Source organism: Psittacula echo, assembly GCF_963264785.1.
Source record: "Psittacula echo genome assembly, chromosome: 16".
NCBI classification, from domain to species: domain Eukaryota; kingdom Metazoa; phylum Chordata; class Aves; order Psittaciformes; family Psittacidae; genus Psittacula; species Psittacula echo.
In genome coordinates, this window is record NC_137752.1 from 5,670,662 (window position 1) to 5,696,322 (window position 25,661).

The following is a 25,661-nucleotide window of genomic DNA, read 5'->3' on the forward strand; positions in this document are numbered from 1 at the left end:
GGACTAAGACCTTCTAGGCAAGGAGAGCTGGTGCCTTCTCCATCCAGGCCACCCGTCTGAGCTGGTGGTGTTCCTGTGCTTGGCTGGTGGTTCTTTGCAGCGGGTAAGGAAAGAGTGCTCTGGTTTCTAGAGGGCTTTGTCCACAGGGTAAAACCTCCATCTTTCTGGCTCATCCCCCATTGCTGTGGTATCAGCAGGGGAAGGTGAAGGATGCATCTCTCTGCAGCCCAGTCCCGCGGGTGAAAGACTGGGGTGAGGTTGCGCACCCTGTGTCCATCCCCCTGCACATCCCACCTTGCAACCTCATGATGCTGCGCAGCAGGGTGGGATGAGGAGGAAGCCATTTCCTTTGTGGAAAACCAAAAGAGCTCACCCCCATGGAGTCGCCAGCCCCAGATCCCCGCACACATGTGCGGAGCTGCCGCCGGCAAGGCTGTGCCTCCGGAAGGCGAAGCCTGTTTTGCCGTTGGCAAGGAGCGCCGGGAGCCGCCTACTCAGCTGAAACCCAACAGCTTTTCCCAATTTTCTCTTTTCCCTGGGATGGTTCAATGACCTGGGGCTCTGCAGCATTGCTGGCAAACCCACCGAAGGCAGCACCGCCTGCATGGGGACCGCGGTGCTCCCCGCAGCGCCCAGTGAGTCCTTCTCACCCCTCTTTGAAGGGGCAAAGCCTGATGCCATCGATATAGGCAGCACGATGCAAAGGGCTGGCTGCGGCAGGGATGAGCTGTTGGCTTCCCAAAGTCTCTCCCAAGCACAAAGAGGCAAATGCGTGGGTCAGCTTCGGCATGTGTGGCTGAGCATCACAAGTCGCAGCCTGGTGGAAAGGGGGGTTCATGATCCTCCCACCACTGCACACTGTCCCTGCGGGAGGACAAGACCAAATAACTCTTTGGCTCTCTGGGCGAGATACCCAAATTGGTCAAATCCAATAGTCCAAGATCCTTCCATGTTTGGAAGCAAATTCTTGTTCCCTTGGCAAGTCTGTTTGTCCTCGAAGAGCGCGTGGGGGGTATGTGTGTGTATATATAGCCTTTATTATAAGGGTGTGCGGAAAAGCAAGTTTCTAACCAAGTTTGCTCCATATGTGGCTATAATTATGTGCCACTTCGGCCTGGGACTGACTCTACCTTCAAAAGGGAAGAGAAGAGGAGAGAAGAGGTGCTGAGACGTTGGATGAGTGGCATGTGGGTTGGGTTCGTCCTGGACCGGCACAGGAGCTCCACGCTGTATCCTGGATGAGGCCACGGGGTGGGCTTTGCCCTGGTCAGTTCACGGTCGGCACCTGGTTCTGATGGAGGCTGAACTCTTTGGCTTTGAGGCGCAGGCTGGCGATGCTGTTGGCCATGTTCACCCCTTGGGTGGGTGTCGCAGTCCCGCTGGAGCTGTAGGAGGGCACAGTGCTGTGGAGAGGGAGCAGGGGAGGAATGAGGCATGGCCATGAGGAGTCCCCATGCCCCGCCGGTCCTGCCGGCTTCCCAGGCCAGAGTGGCTGTTCCCTCTTAGACATCTCCCACAAGAGCAGTCAAGGCTTCAGCATTTTTATGAGGCTGGATGCATGTGGGAACCCCTCAAACTATGCACCGGGAGGCCCAGACTTGAGCTTTCGGAAGAGATGGCTGGATGCAGAGAGCTGGGAACCAGAAGGGACCCTTACCACCGCCCATGCCAAGATATGGGAAGGGTCAGCATGAGGCCAAGTGAATCCCTTGCGAGGACCAGGGCCCCTACTCCTGCCTCAAAATGCGTAGAGGCAGGGAAGTCTGCTCACACTGGGCAGGGGATGCTCGGATGAGGCTGAAATGGGTGCTCAAAGCAAAACCAGATGAGCTCCTTTTAGCCCTGCAAAACTCCTACATCCTCAGTGGCAGCACCGTGCTGTGCTCCCATGGTGGTGGGGTGGTCCCTAGGCAGCCTGTCCAATGGCCATCTCCACCCCAGACCCTTCAGTGCCTGCACCTACGTGTATGGAGAGGAGCTGGTCCAGGACAGATACTCTGGGGTCAGTGCAGTGGGCCGCGGCGCCATGGGCTGCTCGATGGCTGCTTCTTGGCTGTAGGATTTGAGGAGCGATGCTGATCTGTTGGCCAGCATCGCCCTCTCGTTACGGCGGAACTTGGCCCTTCGGTTCTGAAACCAGACCTGCATGGAGGGGGAAGGTGGTCAGAGGAGACACGGTCAGAGCAGGGATGTCCCAAGCATGGGTCCTACTGATCGTGGTCAAGTGCGGAATGAAATGAGATCTTTGCTCACCTGGACTCTCGCCTCACTGAGGTTGACCCTTCTCGCCAGCTCCTCCCGCACAAAGGCATCAGGGTAGTGCGTCCTCTCGAAGACCCTCTCCAGAGCCTGCAGCTGGCTGCTGTTGAAGGTGGTGCGATTCCTCCTCTGTTTCTTCTTCCTCTTGGCTGCCCCACGGCTTGGGCTCAGGCTCTCTCCTATGGGGAAAGCACAGAAGAAGACACATGAGAGCTGGGCCCATGTGAGATTCCACGTGGAGACTTAAGAGTCTGCACTGCCCTGCTCTGTACCAGCTGTGCTCCCTGCAGGGAGCAGCCTACCAACCCTGTGGTCTCCATGAGAGTCAAATCCTGTTTCAGGACCTGCTGGAGCTTGGGGTTAAACCCAACGTTTGCAAGGACCTGGGGTGGTTTTATACCTGGCTAAAATCACCTGGACCTGATTTTGAATTCTAGTTTCAGTGGATTTTGGGGTACCACTTGACCCAAGCCGCTGGGACTGCATCTCACAAACCCTCCCATAATTAGAACATCCACAGGGTGTCTTGAGCTTGGCTCTTGTAAGGGTTTAGGGCAAGCTTTTGTGACAGGGATTGAAATTCATCACCAGAACATCTCTGAGATGTGGGTCTTGTCTCCCACCTTTAGCACAGCCCTGGCTATGCCTTGTCCCCAAGGTGACACAGGACTGCAGCCAAGCATCTGTTCACCCAGCCCTGGTCTTCAGAGCTAGGAAGGAACACCACTGCGTCTCGCAGAGCTCAGCCTCCGCAGTGTTTATTTCTGGCTTTGCTGGCTCATGGAAACATGAAGCTGAGGATGTAGTTTGGTTTCTCAGTATTGATCTTGGGCTTTCAGCCAGGCTGTGATTAATCTCCTCTTTGTCGCTGATATCATCAGGTTTAGGCAAGCCTATGAAGTCTCTTTCTGAGATAGCCAGTCAGCTGCCTGCAAAGGCTGCGCAGGGAACGCGTCTCACTGCTGTTCTTCCTTATGGAGGTACTACTTAATTATTCTTTCTGCTAATAAAGCATCTGGATCCAATATGTACCTACTGGTGGGAAAGTATTTGGGAATTATTTGAAATGTTAATAATTTTATGGCATTCTGATTCATAGCAGGGTTATATTGGGGTTTTCTGCTCTGTATCATTGCAGAGGCCGTGATGGCAGGAATTACTGCTCTCTGAATATGCTCAAGAAATAAATACTTGCTAATAAGCCATCTTGGTACTTGTTAAGTAGATGAGTAATGTTTTCAGATTATTCTTAAGGAAGTAATGTCCCTTCCAGCAGTTTTTGTTAACTCTCCTGCTTCTAGATATCACCAAGATGATGAGCAAGAGGAAACTGAGTTCCAAGATCTTTAAGGCCACAAAACCCTCTTGGACCTTAATTCTGAATAATTCAAGCCACGAAACCTTCACCAACAAGTCCTCCATCGAGTTCCTAAGGTCTCTTCATGCCTGAATATATCACTTGCAAGGGCTGTCCTATCCTGAGATGAGCCATGAGGATCAGAGGAACCCCAACATCTGCTAGCAGGTTGTCCTCGGAAAACGGTGCTGTTGGCTGATGCCACCACCAACATCCTGGTGCCAAATGGAAGCCGCACCAGGGGATGCGACAGAGGAGGAAGAGTTAAATTTATTTCCATTGCTGGCAGTGGCCTCCTGGAAAGAGCAGATGGCTTCTCTGGCACTTTGAGAAGTGAGAACCAGTGCCAGGGCCTGGGAGTGCAGGGTGCCTCCATCCCTGACCTGTTAAGGGATGAAGCATTGGGCTGGAAGGAGATGCAGGGATGCGGAGGTGGGACCTGGGTACCACCAGCAGCCCTATTCCCGATCTATCTGGAAGGGGAGGAAAAGGAGCTCTGTCCACCTCCCAGGGCTTTGTTGCAGCCATCAGCATTTCTGTGGGTCTTTTCTTATGTTCTAGGAGTATCTGGACTTTGGTTGACCACCCCTTGGGCTGCAAACAGCCTGTGCTCTTGTACCTGGGACATATCCTTCTTGGGCTGGGCAAAGATGTGATGGATGCTGCTGTGCCCAAAATACCTGTGGGTTTGAGACCCTTTACCTGCCAGGAAACCGCAGGATGCCCTTTGCTGCTGCTTGTGTTTAAAGGCTCACAAATGAAATTCTCCAGATTCCCTCCAGCCCTTGTTCCTGCAGCTTCAAATGTTCTGCCAGTCTCTGCTTTCCAGTTGCCCCTTTTAGTTAAACTCCTTTTTTGGTCCTGTTTTCCTTCAGCAAGCTAACGAGCTGCTGGATTAAAATACATGAAGCTCAGTCATGGTTGTCCCTGAGTTTTCCAGAAGCCTAGGACCAAAATGGGAAGTGTCAAGCTGGGAAGGAGCTACAGGATGTAACGGGGTGAGAGATGTTTCCTGGTGTGTTTATGGCTGCTCTGTGGGACTTCTGGGGCAATTATAAACAGGGGCTTGGTTCAAAAAGTGCCGTCACCAACAACATTGCCTCCCCATTGAACTGGCAGTGATTTCAACAGAACCCTAGTAAATGTATAAATAACATTTATAAGTCCCTTTGGTTTCATCCCCAATTTAAAATCTGGCTGTAAGACTCTTCCGTAAGTGACGGCTGCTCCCACCTACTCGAATTTGGCTGCCAGCAAAGAGGAAGACGAAAAGTTTCTTAATTCTCAAACAAGCTCCTTAGGATCTGGCCCCGTTTCTGGCTGGTTTCCATCTCTCCAGACCCATGGAGTAAAGAGCTAAATGGCCACAGCAGCTGGGCAGTGCTGGGTGATTCCCATATGGGGCTGGCAGGTTGCTGGGATGGAGATTTAAGACCAAAGTCGGGCCAGGTTGTGTGTGGGTGCTGGCAGTTCTGGGGCGGTTGGAGAGCTGCAAACCCTGAGCTGTGCCTGGGTTGGGGTGCTTTTTCAGCCCCTATTACTGGTTTTAATGAAGGGACCTTCTTCTGCACCACAAAACCCCGTGAGATGCCCTAGGGAGCTTCTAGGAGGATGCTGGTGGCCAGAACCCCTTCCCCACCAACTCACACCTCTCCTAAAGCACACTGAACCTGGTTTTAGCTCAGAGCTCCCCAATCTCCCCCACAGAAACCTTTGCTTTCCAGCTCAGTTCTCTGCTATGTTCATTTTCTCCCCTATTTTCCACCTCATTTCCATACTGCAGGGAGCCAGATCCACACCTGAGGTGCCTGCCTGGGTCCTCTGCTCTGCTCAAGGATGAGCCTTGGTGATGGAGCAACATCTTTTCCCCATTAGCTCAGGCATCGCAGGCTTGTGGGACCAGATAAATGCAGCCGTAATTGCTGGCGGCCTGCATCTGACAGGTTTATAGAGTACAAAGTCAGGCTGGATCGCTTCTATCAGAGATGCTTTAATAACCCCAAATCATCCTTCCAAAAATGAGCATCGCTAAGCTGTGGAATCAGAGAAGGAACAGGGAAGGGGATGGGTTGGATCCCCTCAGACCCCCTGCCACCCATCCATGGGAATTGGATTTAACCGGATTTACTGACACCTTGATGGGAGGAATCAGAAACTGGTTTCCACCCCGATGGGCTTCCAGGTACGAGAGTTTGTAATTGCACAAAGTTAAAACCAGCTTCCCAATGTCTGTCCTTTACCCCAAAACAGCGCTTGGGGAGGTTAGAGAGAAAGCCAAGCCTTTGCCTTTGTTAGTCATAATCTGGGGGTTCGTTTTGGGCATGGCTGGAGGCATCAGTTTGATTGTCCAACCCCAGGGTCAGAGGGGACTCCTGAGTCACCCCGCAGCCACCTTCTCCTTCTGTGTATTTATCTTCCACTGATTACAATTTCCGCTAAAGGGGAAAAAAAATGCAAGAGAAGGGGGAAAACAGGGGGATAACGTTACCGAATAACCAACGATGACGTGGGGAGGAAGGGCTTTGTGCAGAGCAGATGAGCCCCGTGTGCTCCACAAAAAAAGCCTTAATTTGCCCCAGCGCGTTAGAAGAGACACGAGTCCTTTGTGGATGAGATTTGGGGTGCTCAATGCAGCCTGGCTAACCTACAACCTTCTCTGCAATACCCAACCTCGGTGCCTCCTGCCTGAGGGCTGTGTCAGTCCTATGGATGCCAGGGGTTGCTGGGAGTCACCCCAAAACCTTCTCCATGTGGGAGAAGGCTCTGGCAAGCTTGGACCATGACGGTGAGCTGCCTTGCTGTGGGAACTGGGGAGCGAGTGGTCCTGCCCCATTTGTGAAGGCAATGCTGGGTCAGCGCCGTGCTGGTTCAGCTGAGCACTGACCACTCCCACTCTTGCCTTTTCCCTGTGTGCTTCCTTTAGTTTTCCATAGGTGACTCGCTGGGTTCCAGCTGCCGGGGTGCTGGGCTTGCCAAGGGGGGCCCCGCGCAGCAGCTGCCGAGTGCTGTAAAGAGGTAATTTTCGCTAGATTTCCACCGAGGCTTCGGCTTTGACTTACGACCTCCATTAGCGAGCGATAAACGGCCTCCGTGCAGCTGTGAACCAGACCCAACCAGCGCTTAAACCCCAGCCGCTCGCACGCCTGAGCCCCCGGGGACCACGGCATTCCCAGGGATGCTCCAGCAGCGCAGCTCATCTCTTGGGATGGCTTTAGGTGGTGGGCTCCATCACCAACCTATCGCTCCCCTCTGGACATGCGTTCGCAGGGTTCCTTTGCAAAATGCTCATCCCAGGGCATTTTGTTTACTCAGCACCATCACTGTGATCCAGGATGGTCACCTTGTCCCATTACAAGCCTACCTCTCCCCTTAATGACGCTGCAAATGCATCACCACATCCTGGGACAGGTTTTGCTGTCTCCAGCACCGCCACTTAGCTTTGGGGTACAAATACCCCCTTTTTTCAGGGTTCACGCCAGCAAGTTCAACCCTCTCCTGCAGAAAAACCCAGCCTACATCTCCTCCAACGTGTTTCATTTTCCATTGCGCCGCAGACCCTGGAGCCCCAACCCGTTTTCTGCCATTAAATTATTTCACACGTTCCATTTACTTGTGAGCAGTTTGCCAAAGACCTTTTTAAGCTTTAAATTTTTCACACACACACACCCCCCCCCAGTCAAATGATCAAATCTGTGCCATTTACTTCCCTTCTCCACTCGGAATGGCATTTTTTCCCCCACTTCCCCTGTTTTTTGCTTCTTGGGTATAATTTAAGGGTTGAAATAGCCTGGAGGGAATTAGCTGTAAATTCTTCCTAAGACAAATAAATTCAGCCCTCTAAGTTCCTATGTTTTTCAAACTGTTGAGAGACGTTTTGGGTTTGTTTTACTTGAAACAATGATCGCGGCGTATCTGACCCTCGGGCTGCGGCCGGCTCTAACCAAATAAATAGCTTTTATTAATTAAGGTTTATCCTTAACAAATAAAACCCCAATTTGATCTCGGGCGGCCAAATTAGCAAAAACAAACAACGGGTTCTCCGGGCACTTGATGTGGATTTAACAAATTAACGCTGAGCCTTCATCAGGGAAGCCGCAGGGTGGTGGAGGCCTTTTACAGCCAAGAAATCCTTTGGAAAAACAATGTCTTTCATTTCTCCCATGGTCTCTCTCGGTAAACATGTGGACTCCCTTCATCCCTTCATATACTCGGGGGAAGCGAGGAGAGCTCCGGCGATGACGTCTGCCAGAGCTTCATGTGCAATTGTTTAACTTGTTCCTCTAAATCATGCAACAGGGAGGAAGCGTTTCCCTTTGGATTGTGGCGAGCAGAGCCGGGGCAAAGCGCTCAGGTCTGGGAATTGCTCCTCTGTGGTGTCTGCACGCTCCGGCTCCTTTTATCCCATAACCTCCAGCAGAGACACCCAAAGCAGAGGGGTGATATGGGGGTGCATGGGTGCTGAGTGCAGCTGAAACCCCTTCCCAGCAGCACTGCCCTGTCTTGGGATGTGGTTGGGGACAGCCTGGGAGCCCCGGGGGGCTCTGCGGCAAGCAGGGATGGCAGGAGGGATGCTCTGCAGGCCAAAGGGGAGCTGGGGGCTCATGGGTGCAGGCAGCACAGGGTTTGATGCAGAAGTGATGCAGAACTGCCTACAGTACTACAGGTCCTTGATCTCCTCAGATCACCCTGGGAAGCCTTGGGGGCTGGGAAGCAGTGCTCCATGTGTGCTGGGACACCCAACTGCGGTGCCTTTCCTGCACCCTGGCTGGGTGCTTGGGACCAACACAGCATTACAGCTCAGGGTCAAAACTATATTGATATAGCTCTGTTTTCTGAGTGATTTCACCCCACTATCCAGGGGAGAAGCCATTTGGGGCCACCAAACCTTGCACACAGGGTGTCACTGCTGGCTTTGGTCAGCATGATGCTGTAAGGTCCAAACCCATCCTGGAACAACCTGTGGGCACAGGAGACAGGGTGTCCCCGAGGAATGGGGGTGGCAACCCCTCTATGGACTGCCCCACTATGGGAACAGGGTCTGACCTCCCCTTCCCACCCCACTGCTGCTTCTAGATCCAGTTCCAGCCAAACCCCAGCCTTGCAAAGACCCCGGGAATGCCGGAGGCTCTGGGGGGAAATTGAAGCCGGGGGGGTCCAAATGTGCTGAGTCTGAAGGAAACTTTCTCAGCTCATGTGGCGTGCATGAAAAATGTACGAGAGGGGCAAGCCTGAGCTACTGGGGAAACATCAGAGCGCAGCGTTTCCGAGGATGTTTCACCTCATTAATTGTGAGAAAACTGAAACGCTGACACGTTTTTACAGGCTGCCAGTTCTGCTGGGGGAAAAGTGTCTCTGTTAAAAAGGAGCAGCAAAAGCCTGCACCAAGAAAGAGGCCAAAGCTGTCCCGGGAGGGCCTTAGCCTGCGCTCACTGACAGGCGGCAGCAGCCTGGTTTATGGTTATAGAGCTGCAGCCGCACCAGCCAGAAGCCACCTAGCACCGCAGCTCGCTGCCCCCAGCCATACGGACACCCGATTTCCATGAGGATACTGCCCAAGGGTGCTGTGAACCTCGGGATGCTCCGTGCACAACCTGCGTCCCTGAACTTTTCCCTTTGCATCTCCAGAAGCTGCAGCTGCTGCACGTCAGTGGTGTCAGGGATGGTGTGTGATGTCTGAGCATCCATCACAGCGCATCCAACTGAAAGCCTGAATGGTCCTGGAGAGCTGGCTGAGCCTGCAGCATCCCTGCATCCCAACAGGGATGTATTCAAACTGTTTATGCAACCCAATGGTGGCACTGAAGCCTTTTTTCAGCTCATCCCTATCTTTAGTGCAGCAAATGTGTGGGAACATGGTGTTTCACTGGGTTTTGGCACCAGAAGGAAACTGGGGAGGAGGGGCCCTATGTCATGGGATGCTGCTTCTCTTAGAATGGTCCCAGCCCAGCAGCAGCCACCAAATTCACTGGTGAGAGCTGTGAGTGGATTCAGAGCCGGCTCTCCAGCAAGGGGAGTAGTGATTTATAAGCTGCAAAACCCAAGCGCACAAAAGGAACAAGATCAGGATGTCACAGTGAGGAGAGGAGGAAGAGAGGGGACGAAGGAGGAAGGGAATGAAGAGAAGGGAACAAGATGCTGGAAAAGCCAGGCAAGGACCGGGTTGGCTGAGTCATGTGCTGTGATTTAGAGAGGATGCTCTGCAGGTTGAAAGCTGGTGAAACCAACGGCTGCAGGCATCTGCCATAGGTAAAGCCCCAGGGCTTTGACATCACTCCCCAAACACTTCACAGCCCTTCCCACCAGGCCAGAGGCTCCTGCCCTGTCTGGAGGCTCGTGCTCAGCCCAGCACAGTGCTCACCCAGCTGAGGCCAGGCCCTGGGAACAGTGCTTTGTCACGTCCAGCCCCTGCGTCAGCGGAAGCGTTCAATGAATTAATTGCAGCCACATTCCCTGAAGGAGGAGGCAGGGTTGGTGGGATGCTGTCAGGCCTCGGGAAGGGGCTGGGGAACATCTTTGGCCATGATGCTCCAGTGGGAGAGGGATGAGCAGCACAAGAATTTCCCCTCTGCTCTCCCAGGGGGCTGGGGGAGATGGTGCCATCACCCACCTTCTATCTGGGTGGGAACTGCCTGCCTGTGGATAGACCTTTGGAGAATGGGACATGGACAGACCCTGCTGCTGGGCTCACCAGCTCCGGGATGCACCCCAGCATCCTGTCGCCAGCCCTGACCCTGCGGTGGTACCCAGACCTGAGCCTGGCATCACCAGTATCCCCTGAAACAACTGCGCCACAGCCTTTAACACAGCTCAATGGTGCTGGCACCCGGTGCGGGGCTCAGCAGAGCCTCTTGCTGTGCTTTCCCAGCTTCCCGGCTCCTGTGCACCCCAGGAGCCAGGGTTGGAGCCATTGTGTGGGGCCGCAGGGCTCAGACTGCCTGGCTGCACCCGCTGACGGGTGGCACAGGCCCAGGGCATCCAGCCCAGGACCCGGGGTGCTGAGCACATCCCTTGGGCTCGGTGATCTGTGAGTGAAAAATTCCCTCCCAGGCCATGCCCGTGCATTGGGTGACCCCAGCCTGGAGAAGGGGCTTTCAGGAGCTGCCAAGAGCATCCCATGCACTCCAAGGAGGCTGCGACCGCAGCCTGACACAATGGGCTGTCCCGGCTCCAGCACCACCGCCGCCGCCTCCATTGTGTCAGGTCTCTGCGGGAATGGAGACGCAGAGGAGCCGAGTGGGGCACAAGCTGGGATGCTGGTCACCACTGGATACCCTGATTTCCCCCCAAAGGCATGGCAGGGTGAGGAGAAAAGCCTTCCAGGAATGGTCTGCTGTCTGCATGAGTCTGCTGGGGATGGGGGCACGGCCAAGCACCCTGGTTGGCTTTTTGTGGTTGGGATCTGGCCAGAGTCTGGCATCTTCCCTTGAACAGGCAGCTCAAGGGGGTTCACTCCCCTCTGGGGTCCCACTTTTGCCTAAATGGGGCTGCGATCACACAGAGTCTCCAAAAACTCATCCGCAATGGTGCCAGTCTGGGATGTCCCCTGCAAATGCCAAGGACAGGATAGGCATGGGTATGGAGGACAGACATATGGATATGGAGGATGGACATATAGATATGGAGGATAAACATACGGAATACAGAGGATAGACGTGGATATGGAGAACAGACATATGGAGGTAGCGCATGTTGTGCCACAGCTCCTGGCTTAGCTCAGGGATGCTCAGAGAGGCCGTGTCAGACCAAAGGGATGCTCTTGGCCGTGGGGCTGGGATGTCAGGAGCTGCTTAGCCAGGCGAGCTGAAGCCCTCACAGCACAGCCAAGCCTGGGGCAGAGGCACCGCAGTGGGTTTGAACCGACCAGCGGGGAGCAGGAATGTCAATTCTGCTCTCCCTGGAATCCGGCAGCCCCGCAGTGGAGGCCCGGGGACCAACAAAAGGCCCTGGCTCTGCCCCAGCTGCCGGCGGCCGGGAGCCTCCACAGCAAGGAGGCATTCACAGGGGGTTTGCTTTCATCTTCCAGCCAGGAGACCTGGTTGGGGTGGAACGAGACCAGTGCTTGGGCTGTCCTGCGCCTCGCACGGCTGCAGCACCCCGGGTGCCCCAGGGGATGAAGCTCCCGTTGTACCCACCGAGGACACAGCCTCCCAGCTCTGCCAGCACCGGTTATGCCGTGCATTAAAATAGCTGAGTGTGGAGAGTGGCAGCGCTGGTGATGGTTAACAGATGTGTGAAGCGGTTTCCGCAGCGCAAGGAAACGGCCAGCCCGGGATCCACTGCTCAAATGCTGGATTTTTGGTCAGCTCTGGGTACCACAGTGAGGAGGTACAGGCAGAGGGGACAGCCCTGGCTTCACACAGCAAGTGCTGGAATGGATGGTGCCAGGATGGATGATACCAGGACACAGACCTCACTGTCCTGCATCAGGGCTGAGCATGGCAAATGCTTCTCCCCCCATCCTGCAAACCTTGTAGGCACTGCTTGATGCATCCATGATGCAGCCACGGAGGTGCCAACATCGCTCACACACGGCTGCCTGACATTACAGCTTACACAGATCCCAGCGGGCACAGGGTATGTGTAATTAATGAACACTAATGAGACTTGTGCAAGTGCCGGCCCTGAGCGCAGCACCCGCCTGTGATTGCAAAGCTCCACCAAAACCTCAGCTTTAACGCAATGTGGGTTTCACCATAGGATGGGAAGGGGATGAGATGGTTTGTGCCTCAGACCATCACCATGTTGGGAATGTGCTGGGACTTTTGCATGGTGTTTAACCTATAAAACTCATCAGGCAGAGCTGCAGAGCAGGAATCTGAGGCTTCCAGCCAGGGACCCCTGGCACAGTGATCCCAGCCTTCCTCTATCCTACAGATCAACAGAAAAAGGTGGTTTCTTGAAACTGAATAAGCAAAAGCCCATAGCAAACCACCCCCATTGGCATCGGGCACTGAAACCAAACACCAGCCCACCAGGTTAAAGCACAGGCCCCACTGCATCAGGGTCATTGCCAAGCGGGATGGGCAGGGATCAAGGGGAACAGTGGGAATCCCCACGGCGTCCCCTCCTGCTATCAGTCCAACTCCTCTCTCTTTTCTTGAGGCCAATTGGGTGTTTTCCACACCCAGGCCATGATGCACCCATTTTATCAGCGAGTACCAGCATCTGCTGAGAGACCATCCCATGGCCACTGCCTGCATCCCTGGACTGGGGACACTGTGTTTGGCCAGAACAGGGGATGGAAACAAGCCCTCATCCAGGACCCCATCCCACCATGGCTCCAAGAAGGACCCTCGTGGGCGCCTGCATGCACAGACGTCCCGGAAAGCCTCGCCAGCGCTCAGCATCGCTGTCCTCCGGTCTGGTTCGCGTTTGAGGTCGGTGGCCTCTCGCCATATTTATTGTAAAACAGTCATTTTAATAATTGGCTCATATCTTTTTTTTTCCCCCCTTTTCTGTTAAACCCAGCCTGGTTAACTGTTTCCAGGTTAAAGGAGAGACTGAGTGGCAGGGATGGTTGGGATGGCAGCGATGGGGGGGACATTAGGGATAGGATATCAGGCAGGTTGCTGGGGACAGATGCCAGCCATGGGAAGAACACCAGGGGACACCTTGGTGATGCCAGGGTGGGCATAGCTGATTGGGTACCACTCTGCAAAGCCCAATAGAGCTGAGACCCTCATCCTCATCACCTCAAGCCTTCATCCCCTCCAGGTCCCCAGGGAGCCCAAGCACCATGTTGCCACACTGACCCCAGCACCCAACTAACCAAGGCCCTAAAACCCAGCCAGGAGCAAAGCTGGGGACACGCTGGCACCAGTGGCTGGGGTCCCAGGGTGTGGGTCAGGGACCCCCAGGCACTTCCATACAAATCCCATTAAAACTTAACCCCGATGGGTAACGAGTTGCGCTGAGCATCCAAAGGGCTTCGCAGAGTGGACGGTGCCTGGTAGTTTAGCTCCAACATTTGTTTTAGGTTTTATAAACCTCTAATAGTAATAGAAATGTTTCAGTGTCTTTTAATTTAAACAAAAACAGTGATTTTTTTTCATTTAGAAACTCCCCTGAGGTATTTACAACCCCCAAATTACAGCCATGTGGCCGAGAAAGTGAAACTGGTGGGGAAGGAGCGTGGCCACCGCCCCGAGCCCAGCACAGCCCCAAGCAGCACTGCGCCAGTGGCCGTCCCCACATCACCCGTGCCCCCTCAACAGCACTGCATGGATGGACTCTGCTTCACACCTTTGCTGGGGACATGGGGTCCCAGTTCATGCAGCAACCACCACCCTGAGCTGCCATCCATGGCATCCTTCTGTCCTTCCTTTTTTGTCCTTTCCTTTCCCTTCCCTCTGCTGGGCCCACATCAGGAGAGGCAGGAGCAGCCCCACAGCACCAGTGGGTTTAGAGATAGGAGCCCATTGTCCTACCCTGCACCCTCCTTGACTCTGCTGCTGCTGGACCAAGGTCTTTGATATGTGCAGAGTCCCCTGTATCACCCCTGCAGCATCACTGCTACTGCTACCCCCAACACCCCCCAGCAGCAGCGCAACAGCCCTCAGACCCTGCAATGCCCTGCACGGCTCAGGGTGCAACACAACCTGAGATATAACACAATTCCACCCACATGACACTGGGTACAGTGCAACACTGTCCTTCTGCAATGCTCTCTGCAGCTTGGGGTGCAATATAACCCCCCCACACACACATTGCATCGCCCTCTACAACTTTGGATCCAATGCAGTCCTCATCCAAGCAGCATGCTACATGACCTGTGGTACGATGCAGTCCCCCTGTACAACTCGGGGTACAATACAACCTCCGTACACCCCCTGCATAGCCCTGTACAGCTTGAGGTGCATCCCAACCTCCCCACCGATGCCCCACACACCTCGCCGTGCAGCCCACCAATGTCCTCCTGCACCAACCCCTCAGCTCAGCCCTGTATCGGGGCTGCGCCCCGCAGTTCCGTTCCCATCGCTATGAGGAGGGCTGGGGCTGTGCCCCCTCCCCATTGCCCCGCTCACGCCAGCGCTGCCATGTGCTCCCCGCTGCTCCCCCGGCTCCCCTGCCATGTGCACTCCAGTTTCCTTGCGTGTGAAGCCTGCAGCCTCTCGGATTCAGTGGCTGGAAAGGATGGCGCCTCTCCACATCTGGTTCAATGCGCGAGCCTGGCGCCTGGCTTAGCCACAGTCTCCATTCAGAGACACACAGACTTTAATAGACTCATACAATTCTTCCTGATCTATCACTGCAGCCGCAGCTGAAAAGCTGCTTTATTATATGCACTCCAAAGGGGGATGAGGAGGGAAGGGGAGGGGGCCGGCGGCTGGCGCTGCTGCTCTCTGAAGGCTCCCTGCCCGCCCCACATCCCCCTGGGACCTGAGTTGCCCCCCGGGACCTGAGCTGCCCCCCAGCCCTGCCGTGGCTCCCAGGCACTGTTCTCCCTCCAGCCCCGGGCTGAAGGAGCAGCTCTACGGCCTCATTACACCTCCTGCTCAATTAACACCCCCTCCCCAAGCTGCCCTTCTCACCCTGGACGGGGCAGTCCCAGCAGAGCTGCAGGGGATGAGGGTGACAAAGGGGATTCCATCTGTCCCCCTTATATCCCCAGAGAGGTGTCGCTCCCCACCAAGCTGGGGCGATTTCCCCCCAACCCATCCAACATCAGTATCACATTTACCCCACAACTCCCTGTTAGGGGATGTGCAGCCAGAGCTGTCAGCACGGGGTGCCTATGGGCAAGGGGCTGGAACCAGACCCCCCCATGCCCTCAGAGATGTTCCCAGCAGATCCCAGCGCTGTGGATGGTTTTCCCAAGGGAAGCACAGCGTCCAGTGAGGGCTGCTGAGTATGGATGGAGCCATTTCATTACGCCATGGGAAGGCTGGAAAACATTCCCCACAGGCACGTGTCCCTCGGGCGAACATGAACGCTGGGAATGCCTCAAGGGTAAGGGTAGGACTTTTCTTTTAATTCTCAGAAATCCGGGGGCATCCAGTGAAAAACAGCCCTGTTCTGCACTGCTGGGGCATGAGAAAAACACCTCGAAACCCCAAATCAGTCCAACCCAAAGAGTGGTTGCTTTCCTCATCCTCCCTGACCTGGCTGAGCATCACTGGTCCTGTGCAGGCACCGGGACCAGGCAGGGGATAACTGCCTCTGCCCACCAGGCTTTCACCCTCTTCCCATTGCCTTTTCCAGCCAGGAATAAAGAACAGAACTGCATTAATCCTCGTCTAAATCCTTGCCTAGTCCCAGCCACAACCCACTGCCCAGCATCTTAAAGGATGCTCTGAGCCTGCTCCATGGCTCAGGGATCCCATTCTGAGAGGGTACCTCCTTCCAGCGGCAGGGAGGGGACAAGATGCCAGCCTGGGGATCCCAAGCCTTTGCCATCCCCAAAGCACCCACGTCCCATCCTGCTTCAAACCCTATCCCTCCTGCTCAGTGATTTTACAGCTCTAGGGGGATAATTCCGTGGGGCCGGAGGAAATCAGCCCTAGGAGAAGAGGTGATCCCGCTCCCTGGAAGAGAGGAGGGTTTCTAATGAGACAGCCTCAAAGCCCCAAATCATTTCATCAGCCTCCCAGCTACAGACACACGCCCAGGCTCTCTTAAAATGCTGATTCGTTGAAATTGGCCCCATCTTGGCTGCACGGAGTCGAAATTTCATATTTTTCCTGTGAATCAGCCCCGTTCCCTGAAATAACAGCCCAAAAGGAGAGGGGAAATAGTCTTGCACTGAGCTGTTCCTGGTCGAGCTAGACATAACAGCCCAGGGGGGACAGCAAGGTGTCCCCGTGCCCTGGCACCCTATTGGGCTGGGCAATGGCTGTGCCATGGGGTATTTGATGTGCTGCTGGGGCTTAAAACACATCAGTGGGTGCTGCTGGGGCTCACAAGGGAGTGGGGCAAAGCTCTGTGTCCCCACTGCAGGTGGAACCCCCGCGCTGTCCCCTCCAGACCATGTTGAGCAGCGGCTCTTGTACCTTTGTCCCATGTTCCTGCACCTTTCCCTGCTGGAAACAGGGGTGGGAATGAGCGTTCCCCACAGCAACGCCTGCCAAAACCCAGCTCCCTGGGTGTGCTGAGGGGAGGAAAATCCCAGCAACGGGAAGTGGGGGGAAAAGTGGTTTTCCTGCCCTCCTGTCCCAGGCAAGGCTGCTCCGGCTCTCAGGGCTCCCCCCACAAGACGGGACCCATCTCCCCAGCCCCTGGTTTGGGGTTTTCATTCCCTTCACCCCCTGGCAGCAGCTCCCAGCACAGATCGAGCACGTGTGGGGACCCCGCAGAGCCCTGCGCACGCTGCAGAGGACGTGCTGGTATGTGTTTCCCTGCGCCCCTGGGGAGGGCTCTGCGCTAACAGCGCGGCTTCCCGGGGCTGCACAAGCTCCAGCTCCATCCCAAAGCCCCCCAGGCTACCGTGGGGGGAGCCTGGAGCCCAGGCAGGGATGTTCATCCCATATGGGGACAAATCTGCCCCAAACTGGAGGCCAGATGCCTCCAGTGAGTAAGAGCCTGGCTGCATCCCAGGGGCAGAACATCCTCCTAGTGCATGAGGAGGAGAGGGGTGCTGCACGGGTGGCACTGCAGGAGAAATGGGATTGGCGAGCTGGGGTCATCACGCGGAGGAGCGGGATGATGAGCTGGTGTCACCCTTTGGGGCTGGAAGGCACAGGGAAGCACAGAGCAGTGGTATCAGAGTGTGCCCCATGGCAGAAGCCTCAGGAGACCTGAGCTTCCCTGCCAGTGCCTGGCAGGGATTTGTGCTGCTCCATCTGGTTTTGGCAGGGCTGTGACCTGACTCAGCCTCTTGTCCTGCCTGTGCTATGAGAAAAGCATCACCCCCAACCGTCCTCCCTATCACGGTTTTTGGCTGGGTGAGACCTGCGGAATCAGTTTCTCCTCATCCATGGGACGTGGGGCCAGTGTCCTGTGACAGTGACACAGGGCAAGAGCCATAGGAGGGGGTGTCACCAGTAAGGGGGCAGCCTGGCTGCAGGGATCACGCTGCAGGTCGGGGCTGTCCCTTGCTCCCTGAAGCAGCCCGGGGGAGGGTCTTTCCCCATATCCCCGTTATCTCCTGACTGGGATACTCTGGGCTTCCTGCGAGCGGCTGGAAACCGTCTGGGTGAGCCGGGACACGTCAGGCTCCTCATCCATCCCTCGCCTGTCGCCAGCCTCGCACTAAGCGCAAACAAATGTGAGGGTGGGAGGCGGGCCGGGGCGGGGCGCTCCCGCCCGGATTAATTGGCGCTTACTCAATCCCTGTTGATGGATGCTGCGCTGGGGACCTGCTAGTGTCAGGCACTGGGCAAGTGCTGGTCTTGGGCACAAGGTCCAGCGATGCTGTTCCCTCTCCTGGAGACCATTCTGCTCCAGCAGCCCCGTGGGCATCGTCCCTCTATGGGTATAAACCCCTTGTCTTGGGGTCTGCAGCCCTCAAAACCCTCCAGGCAGGGAGATGTCCCCAGGTATGTGCTGGGGACGGTGAAGGTGATGTCTGGTCACTGAGTGTCATGGCTGTGCAAGGTGGGTCTCATCCTAGTGCCACCCATGCTGGCTGTGCTGGCCTTACAAGGACTGACATGGTTTGTGTCCCCCTTGCTTCAGATGCCACCTCCCAGCTCTGCCACACAGGAACTGTCCCCAACAAGGACCCTGCCAGCCTGGGAGGATGCCACAGACAGGGACAGGGACTTCTGTTTTGGGGCTGTGGCAAGGAGCTATGGGTACTGTAAGCCCTGCACCCCAGCCTTGCTGCGCGCCAGCGAGTCGTGTCCCACTCTGCACCCCAACCTCATCCCCCAGCCAGGGCAAGCAGGCCACGGTGCACTCTGAGCAGCAGGGACCCCTGCTGTCCCCTTCTTTGGGGGACAAAAGTGTGAGAGCCTCTCCTTGGAGGGCTGCATCTGTGTCCATCAGACCCTTCTCAAAGACTCTTCCCCACCATGGGAGGTGACTTGGGGCCCCAACATCCCTGAGCTGTCATCCAGAAACCATGGAAAGCCTCCCAGCAAAAGGACTTGGGGGGGTTCCAGCACTTTTGGGGCTGTGGAAAGCAGATGGGAGAGAGAGGTCTGATGGGTCTGGAGTTACAGGGCAGGGGGGCCTCAGCCTTGCTGGCTCCGAGGGTCTCTATTACCCTGAGGCAAGCATAGGGGGTTGGCCACGGATTAACGACATCGGGTTTAATTGCAGCCAAGCCATGTACGTGCACGGATGTCCCAGGGAAAGCGGATCCCTATGGGCACGTCCTGGCCCTTTTTCAGCAGTTGTGGTGTTACAGGGCTGCCTCCTGCCCATGCAGCCGAAGGGGCCAAGGCATCCCTGAGCTGTGCCCCTTGTCTGACAGGGATGAAGGGAAGGCAGAGAAGCACAGATGAATTGTATCCTGTGAGCCAGGACCAGCACAGCCCCTGGGCCACCATGGGGCCATTGACTGGGATGCCTCTGCCTTGGGGAAGGTGCCTGAGCCCTGGAAGCAGCTCAGGACTGGTTGGGGCAATCAGACACTGCTTGACGCCAAAAGCAAGTCCCTTCCTCTTTTCCACTCTGTTACCAGGTCCCTGCCCCTCCCTTCTCCCTTTCCAACTGCCCTCATTTATGTAATTAAAACCAATTTGCTGTAACACCATCTTAATCCCCTCTGCCCGCTGGGTGCAGCCTCTCCTATCACTTCATCACTGCTCAGCTCAGCCTCAGCACAGGTCGGAGGGTCCTGGCTGCCCTGGGGGTGAGGAAAGGGCCCCAAGAGCCCTTTCAATTTGAAGTGTTCTGCAACCGGGATGCTCAGGGGCCACCACATGTCCCCATCCCACTGCCTGCTCCCACCGAATGGGCAATGCCTGCCTGCCCCATGCCGGAGGATCCCTTCGGAGGGTCTGCAGCCCTTCCTCTGAGCCCAGTTGTGACAAAAGTGGCTCTTTCTGACTTTACAGCCCCGAAGCTGTTGCCGGAGCCAGCGCCCGGCTCCCTCCCATCCCCAGGCGGCACCAAAAGTAAGTTCATTGTTTGAAAAGCCATCAGTCAAGGCCTGCTGGCTAAAATTACCCTCCTGCTTTATCATCTTGAGAACATTAAGGGCTGTTGTTAACAGATGTTTCGCGTTACACATTATTTGTTAGTCTAATGAAAGGAGGTGAACAAGCTTTCAAGACCTCAGAAGTTGTGCCGAAGGTTTTCGATGGGAGGCTGCTGCACCGCTCCAGGGCAGGAAGAAGATGAGTATGGGGACGAGCCTTTGCCACCCTGTTGGCGTTTCCACACTCTTGCCTCGCTTGTGTGATTTCTGTCTCTTAATTTCTGGGTCTCACGAGAGCAACGTGTTGCATGGGTGTTTGTATCCTCACATAAGGATGTGCCGGGTGCCCTCAGGGCCACGCTGGGGATGGGGCCAAGGCAGGGGCTGAGCAGCTCCCTTGGATGGAGAAGGAGATGGGGACGGCTCTGGTCCTCAGTGCCAATGGGAAGGGATGTGCCAGCCTTGCGAGGAGAGACGGGGAGATGGAGATAGAAAGCGGGGCTCTGGGATACAGATGGTGAGTGAGGGCAGGAGAGGGTTGAATCCCTCTCTGCAAAGAATAACCCCTTGCCCCAAGCTTCTCTGGCTCTGCCAGCCTTGGGAACAGAAGCCTCCTCCTGCTGCGGCTGCCTGGGGAAGGAGAGAAGGTTTTGTGGAGGTCGCAGTCTGCTGGGCACAGCCTAAAGCATCCCTGTGCCAGCTCTGCCCCTAGATCACGGCGAGCCTTGCCTGGTGCAGTGGGTGCCGGCAGCATCGGGGCTGCTTTTCCTCCAATCCACCGGTGCGATGACCCTGATAACAGCAGAGCCACATCCTGCAGAGACACACTCCGGTACCAGGGTCCGTTTGCACTGGTAATAAACCCCCTGCAACCGACTGGTGGGGCTCCGAACTTGCATCTCGCAGAAAAAGCCCACAATGGTGAAGAGGAAGATGAGAGTAAACGCTGAGGGGCTGTTTTACTTTAGGATGCCAATAAAAGATAACATTACAAGTAAAAGTTCCTCTGCTGTCATCACGCTAATGCTGAAAGCATCGCAGATGTGTAGCAAAAGGCTGATACTCCTAGACAGGGCATTTGCCTGGTATTTGGAGTCTTCCCATTTCAATTTAGGAAACTGTACCCCAGTTAAGCCTGTTGCAGTGGGTAACAGAAGTGGGTCTCAGAAGTCAATGTTTGTATGCACGTGGGTTTTCTTGTTTCCTTGTTCTCGTTATGCTTGCTGCTTTCAGCTATTTCTCTTTCCAGGTGGGATCAGAGGGAGAAATGCTTCCACTCCTGGACAGGTTGTTGGAATATCCCAGATGCTGACGGTGTCTTCATCCCTGCAACCTCACTGAAACACGTGCCAATGGGAAATATCCCCCATGGTCCAGCAGTGCTGGGATCAACTGGACAAACCCCATAGGGCCTCTGCCCGAAGTGGAATGGGCTTTTGGGGTGAAAAAAGGGCTTGGGGGGATCAGACATCCCCCTTGCCCCTCCCTCTCTGGTATTTATCATCCCTGGTACCCACTGAGCCTCTTCGGGGTGCGATAGGAGCTCATCAGGGTGGTAGTTTCTCTGCTGTTTTGCGAATCACCCTTGTGAGCTGAGCTGGTTGAGTCGGGCTGGGCTGGGTTTCCAAAAGCTGCACTGATTCCATACAACAGACTGTCTCCCGTATGGTCCCATCGGCGGGTGAAAACCTCCCCGCAGCCCCAAAGGCAGTATGAGAGGTACAAACAAAACTCATGAGAAGAGGAGGGAGGATGGAAAATAACGCCCAAAATACCGGCTACCATCCCGAACGCAACACCCAGCCTCACTCAATCCTCAGCATCCCAAGCAGCGGCAAGTTGGGGCTCAGGGTTTTTTCCGTGCAGGAAAGTGGCTGTGCAGAGGGTTGTACAGTGGATTGTACAGTGGGTGCAAGAAAGATGCTTTAGATCTGTGTGCCACGGGAGTGGACAGAGGGAGCAACCTGTATATGTGGGGTTCCAGCTGGGAGCCCCTCACCGCAGGTCTGGGTAGCACTGATTACCGGGTGGACTGTGCAGCCTGGCCGGGCTGTGCTTCAGCGGCTGCAGAAAACAAGCTTTGGGGTACCAAAACCCAGCAGGAAGGCAGGTTTGGGGGGATCTCATCCACGGGTGCCCTAGGGGTGGGCACCTCCACCGCACGCTCTGCGTCCCCTCGCCTTCTCCATTCCCTGCTTTGCCGCAGGGACGAGGCGAATCCTCCTTGCCGCCGCCCCGGGCACCAGAGCAGGGAGGGATGCGCCGGGGCCGGCGGAGCGGCGCGCAGGGATGCGGGCAGGAGGGTTGTCCTGTTAAATCGTGCCTCTTGCCAGGACCGAGCGCCACGAAGCCGGGTCCCGGATCGATCCCCGTCCCCTTTCCCAGCACCAGTTCTGTCCCCATCGGCCCGTTGCTGCCGGCGCTACCGGATGGCAGCCGCGCTGCGGCTGCCGCCGGGAGAGGACTCCTCTGTGTCCCGGATCCTGTGGCCCAACCGGGCCGCCTTCGCTCCTGAGGCCTGGAAACCGAGGCGAGGAACCCCGGGGAAAAGGGGGACCCCGCAGGCCGCGCAGCCCCGGGAGGCATCGGCCTCCCGGGACCGGCCCGTACCCGGCATCTCCGGCGGTAGCGGGGAGGCGGCCGGTGCAGGGTCCCACTCCGCTGTGCGGGGTTCCTGTCTCCCAGTGCGATGTCCCCGTCCCCCGGCGCGGGGTCCCTCTGTCCCAGCCGTCGGGGTGTCGCCACCCCCACAGCTCGCCCCGACGCGGGTCACCCCTCTTCCCCACCCGCTCCTCGAGTGCCCCCAACCCCGCCACAGGGGGAAACCGACCCCTTTTATCAGCGGAACAGGGGGGCGACGGCGGGGACACTCCATCCCTAAGGCTGCCCCAACCCGGGGGGGGCCCATCCCCGGGCACCGGGACTCACCGTCCTGGGGCGCTGCCTCGCTGCCGCTGCTGCCTCCCGACGGCTCCGGCATGGCCTTGCCGCCACCGGCGGGCGGGGGACCGGCCGGAGGGGTCCCGTTCATACCGGCCGCTACCTCCTCCAGGTCGAGAAGGTGGCTCACGCTGAAGTTTTTCCGGCTTTGAGGGTTTTCGGGCGGCTCCGGGCCGCGCACGGCGCTGGGGGCGAACGGCTTGTCCATGGCGAAGGCTGGCGCCGAGTCCATGGCTCCCACCCCCAGCCCGCAGCCCACCCCGAGGTGCCAGGCCGCTCCCGGCCCCCTTCCCCTCCCCAACCCCCCCCAAAAAAAAGGAAGAAAAAAATTATAATAATTTTTTTTCTTTTAAAAGTGGGGAAAAAAAATAAATCGCGGCTGCCCTGGGAGCCCGGCTCCCTCCCCAGCCCCTGTTCCGCCTTGTGCTGACGTCTGGGGAAAAAACCACGCTCCCAGCCCAAACTTTCTTCCCCTGCTCTTTGCTCTGGAGCTGTTCAAACAAACGCCCCTGCTCCGAGCAGAGCGGGGCGGCCCCTCGCCCCCCCCAATGCACGGCGACCTGCCCCCCTGCCAGGGGCCGAGCACCGCCGGCAGCCAAGCCGCGGAAAGGGGAGGGGGGGACACAGGGAGGGAGACCCGCTTTTCCCCCCCCTTACCCCATCCACATCATTCCACACACCCCCCCCCCCAAGTTCTGCTTTAAGTGCTTCTATCAACAAGTGTAAGTGGCTGCGCTCCGTGGGGACGGATGGAGGGAGAGGAGCTAGGGAAACCCATTCCCAAACGGGGCTGGAGGGAGAGGTGACCCTCAGGTTAGCAGGGGGACACGGCCCCCCTCCACCTCCAACCCCCCCCCCTTTAACCGGTCCCCATCAACCCCGGAGCAAGGTCACCTCTCCTGGGAAAAGCCTGGCTCTCTCGCCTTAATGAGATAATTACGTCCTGCACCACAGTTAAAAACTCATAGGCTGCTTCCCTTGGGGTTAGAAAGAAACCTCCCTAATGAAAACCAGTCACCGGGAGAGGAAAAAGGAGGTTTTCCTCCTTAAAAATGATATTTATATATATAGAGAGAGATACATGCACAGGGGTGGGAGGGAGGGGGGCTTGTTACTGATGTCCAGCGAGGACTGGGGGGGGGGGCTATGAGCAGAAATGAGAAGTGAACGGTTTTGGTTCCCCCCTCCCTGGTTCCAGCCGCGCTCTGCTGCCCGGCGCTGCAGGCACATCTGGACGGGGCTGCGCGCACGCAGGGTTCAAGCCCACATCTCGGAGCGAGATGGGCCGCTCGCCGCAGCCCAGCTCTGAGCTCATAAACATCATCCCCGCTCCAGCGCGGCCGAGGGAGGCAAACCCCTGCCTGAGTTATTTTAACATTTGTCGAAAGCTTTTCTTGCGCTCTCTTCCCCTTCAAGTCGGAGGCGTGCGGGTTCTGAAGCCAGCCAGTGCTGCCAAATCTGATCTTCCTGACGGGGAAGCAGCTTCCCAGAGCTCTCCAGCTTGGAAGGGGTGTAGCTGAAGGCAATTTTTGGCTCTCTCTGACTCCGCGGGGGGCTCCTCGAGTGTGCAAACAAGCCAGCCCAACCTCCCTTCCCCTCGCCTGCTTTTCGGGGGTCCGTTTATTGGCCCTATTGGCCCAATTTATTGGCCCTGGTGGCACCTTAGGGGTCAGCTCCGCTGTCTGGTCCTGCCGCCTTGGCTGTGTAAATCATAGGCTGGTTGTCACACCATGTTCTGCTCCTGCTTCCCTTGGGCTGCTCCCCACGGATGGGTGTTTTACTTCTGCCCAGCACCCAGCTGGATGGGTCCCCGATGGTGTGTGGTGCCAGGGCGATGCTGTGCACTGTTGTTATGCGCTTAAGGGGTTTATTAGAATATGGATGACATATATTGTATATTATATTGCAAAGATTGGGTATATGGCCATCAGCCCTCGTGGTTCTCCCTGCTCTTGGGTGGGAGATGCATTCATCATCCTCAGGACCCCAGACCCTGGGGGACCCAGCACAGCCTCATGCCACCCTTCCTTCACCCACTTGATCCTGCTTTTTGTCACCATGGCTGCAGGCACAGACCCTTCCCAGGATGGGAATGGTGCCATGTCCAGGAACATCTTCTCATGGACCGACCTGGGGGATGGAGACATCCCCTTGGAGGACAGTGACCCATTGGTGATGCCCACTGGCCACTCAGCATTAAGAGGGGCCTGGAGCAGCGAGAATCCCCCATTCCTCCCCCAGCATTTCCCCGTCACCCCAAGGCTGGGAACATCTTGCTGTGATTATTTTGGGGGGGGCAAGTGGCGGCTGGTCTTGGCCTATGAAGGGGTGAGGGCAGGAGGGTGGATGAAGCAGCCCAGCCCCATTTATAACCCTTTTCCTTCTCCTTGTTCAGGGCCAGACCTTATTCTTGAACTGTCTGGCTTTTCCAGGGGAGACGGCTTCATGGCATTAAATAATTAAATGGAGGGAATAATCGTCGGTGAAACCCCCTTGGGTTCGCACTTCCTCGGGCCCTGTGATTGCTGATATTTTTTTGGGTGAAATATGACCTTTTTTATGATCAAAGGGGATCCGAGTTCCAAAGGAAAGTTAAAAAAAAAGAGGGGCAAGCATTTTCTTTTTTCCCAATCCTAGCGGTCTGGTAAAGTTTCTTTAGACATGCAAAGATTTACACACCTTTCTGCAGGGTGCCTTAAATTACCCTCCGACTCTTTACACATTTCCATGAGCAGAGCAAGAACAGTAAGTCATTGAGAAATTAACTGGCCTTTCAGTAATATCCCCTGTCGGCCTTTCAGAAGGGGAATGTCTAATGACTTTTTTGAAGTAGAGGTCAGGCTTTGCTTTTTTTAAATAAAACAATCTGTATTAATGCAATTTCCTTTTTAGCTGCAGGATTTGCCCATTTTTTTTCCCCCCCTCCCCCTTCTTTTTTCAGCATCATTCCTTTTTAACTCCCCCAGCCACACAAGGCATCCGAAGTGAGACCCGGTTGTTTGAAACTCCCCTCCTGGTGTTTCCTCACCCTCTTGTGCAAGCTCTTCTTAGGGTGTTTTTTTGGGTAAAAGACATATCTTT

At 55.9% G+C, this 25,661-nt stretch overlaps 1 protein-coding gene across 1 annotated transcript; it reads right to left on the reverse strand.

Moving 5' to 3' along the window:
* Positions 1-1,267: 1,267 nt before the first annotated feature.
* Positions 1,268-22,812, reverse strand: PRRX2 (paired related homeobox 2; the record flags this gene model as incomplete). The annotated part of the gene is made up of 4 exons (XM_080630479.1): positions 1,268-1,403; positions 1,964-2,142; positions 2,254-2,438; positions 22,569-22,812. The coding sequence occupies 4 exons, from the start codon at positions 22,810-22,812 to the stop codon at positions 1,268-1,270; spliced, it is 744 nt and encodes a 247-aa protein (XP_080486605.1).
* Positions 22,813-25,661: the final 2,849 nt, after the last annotated feature.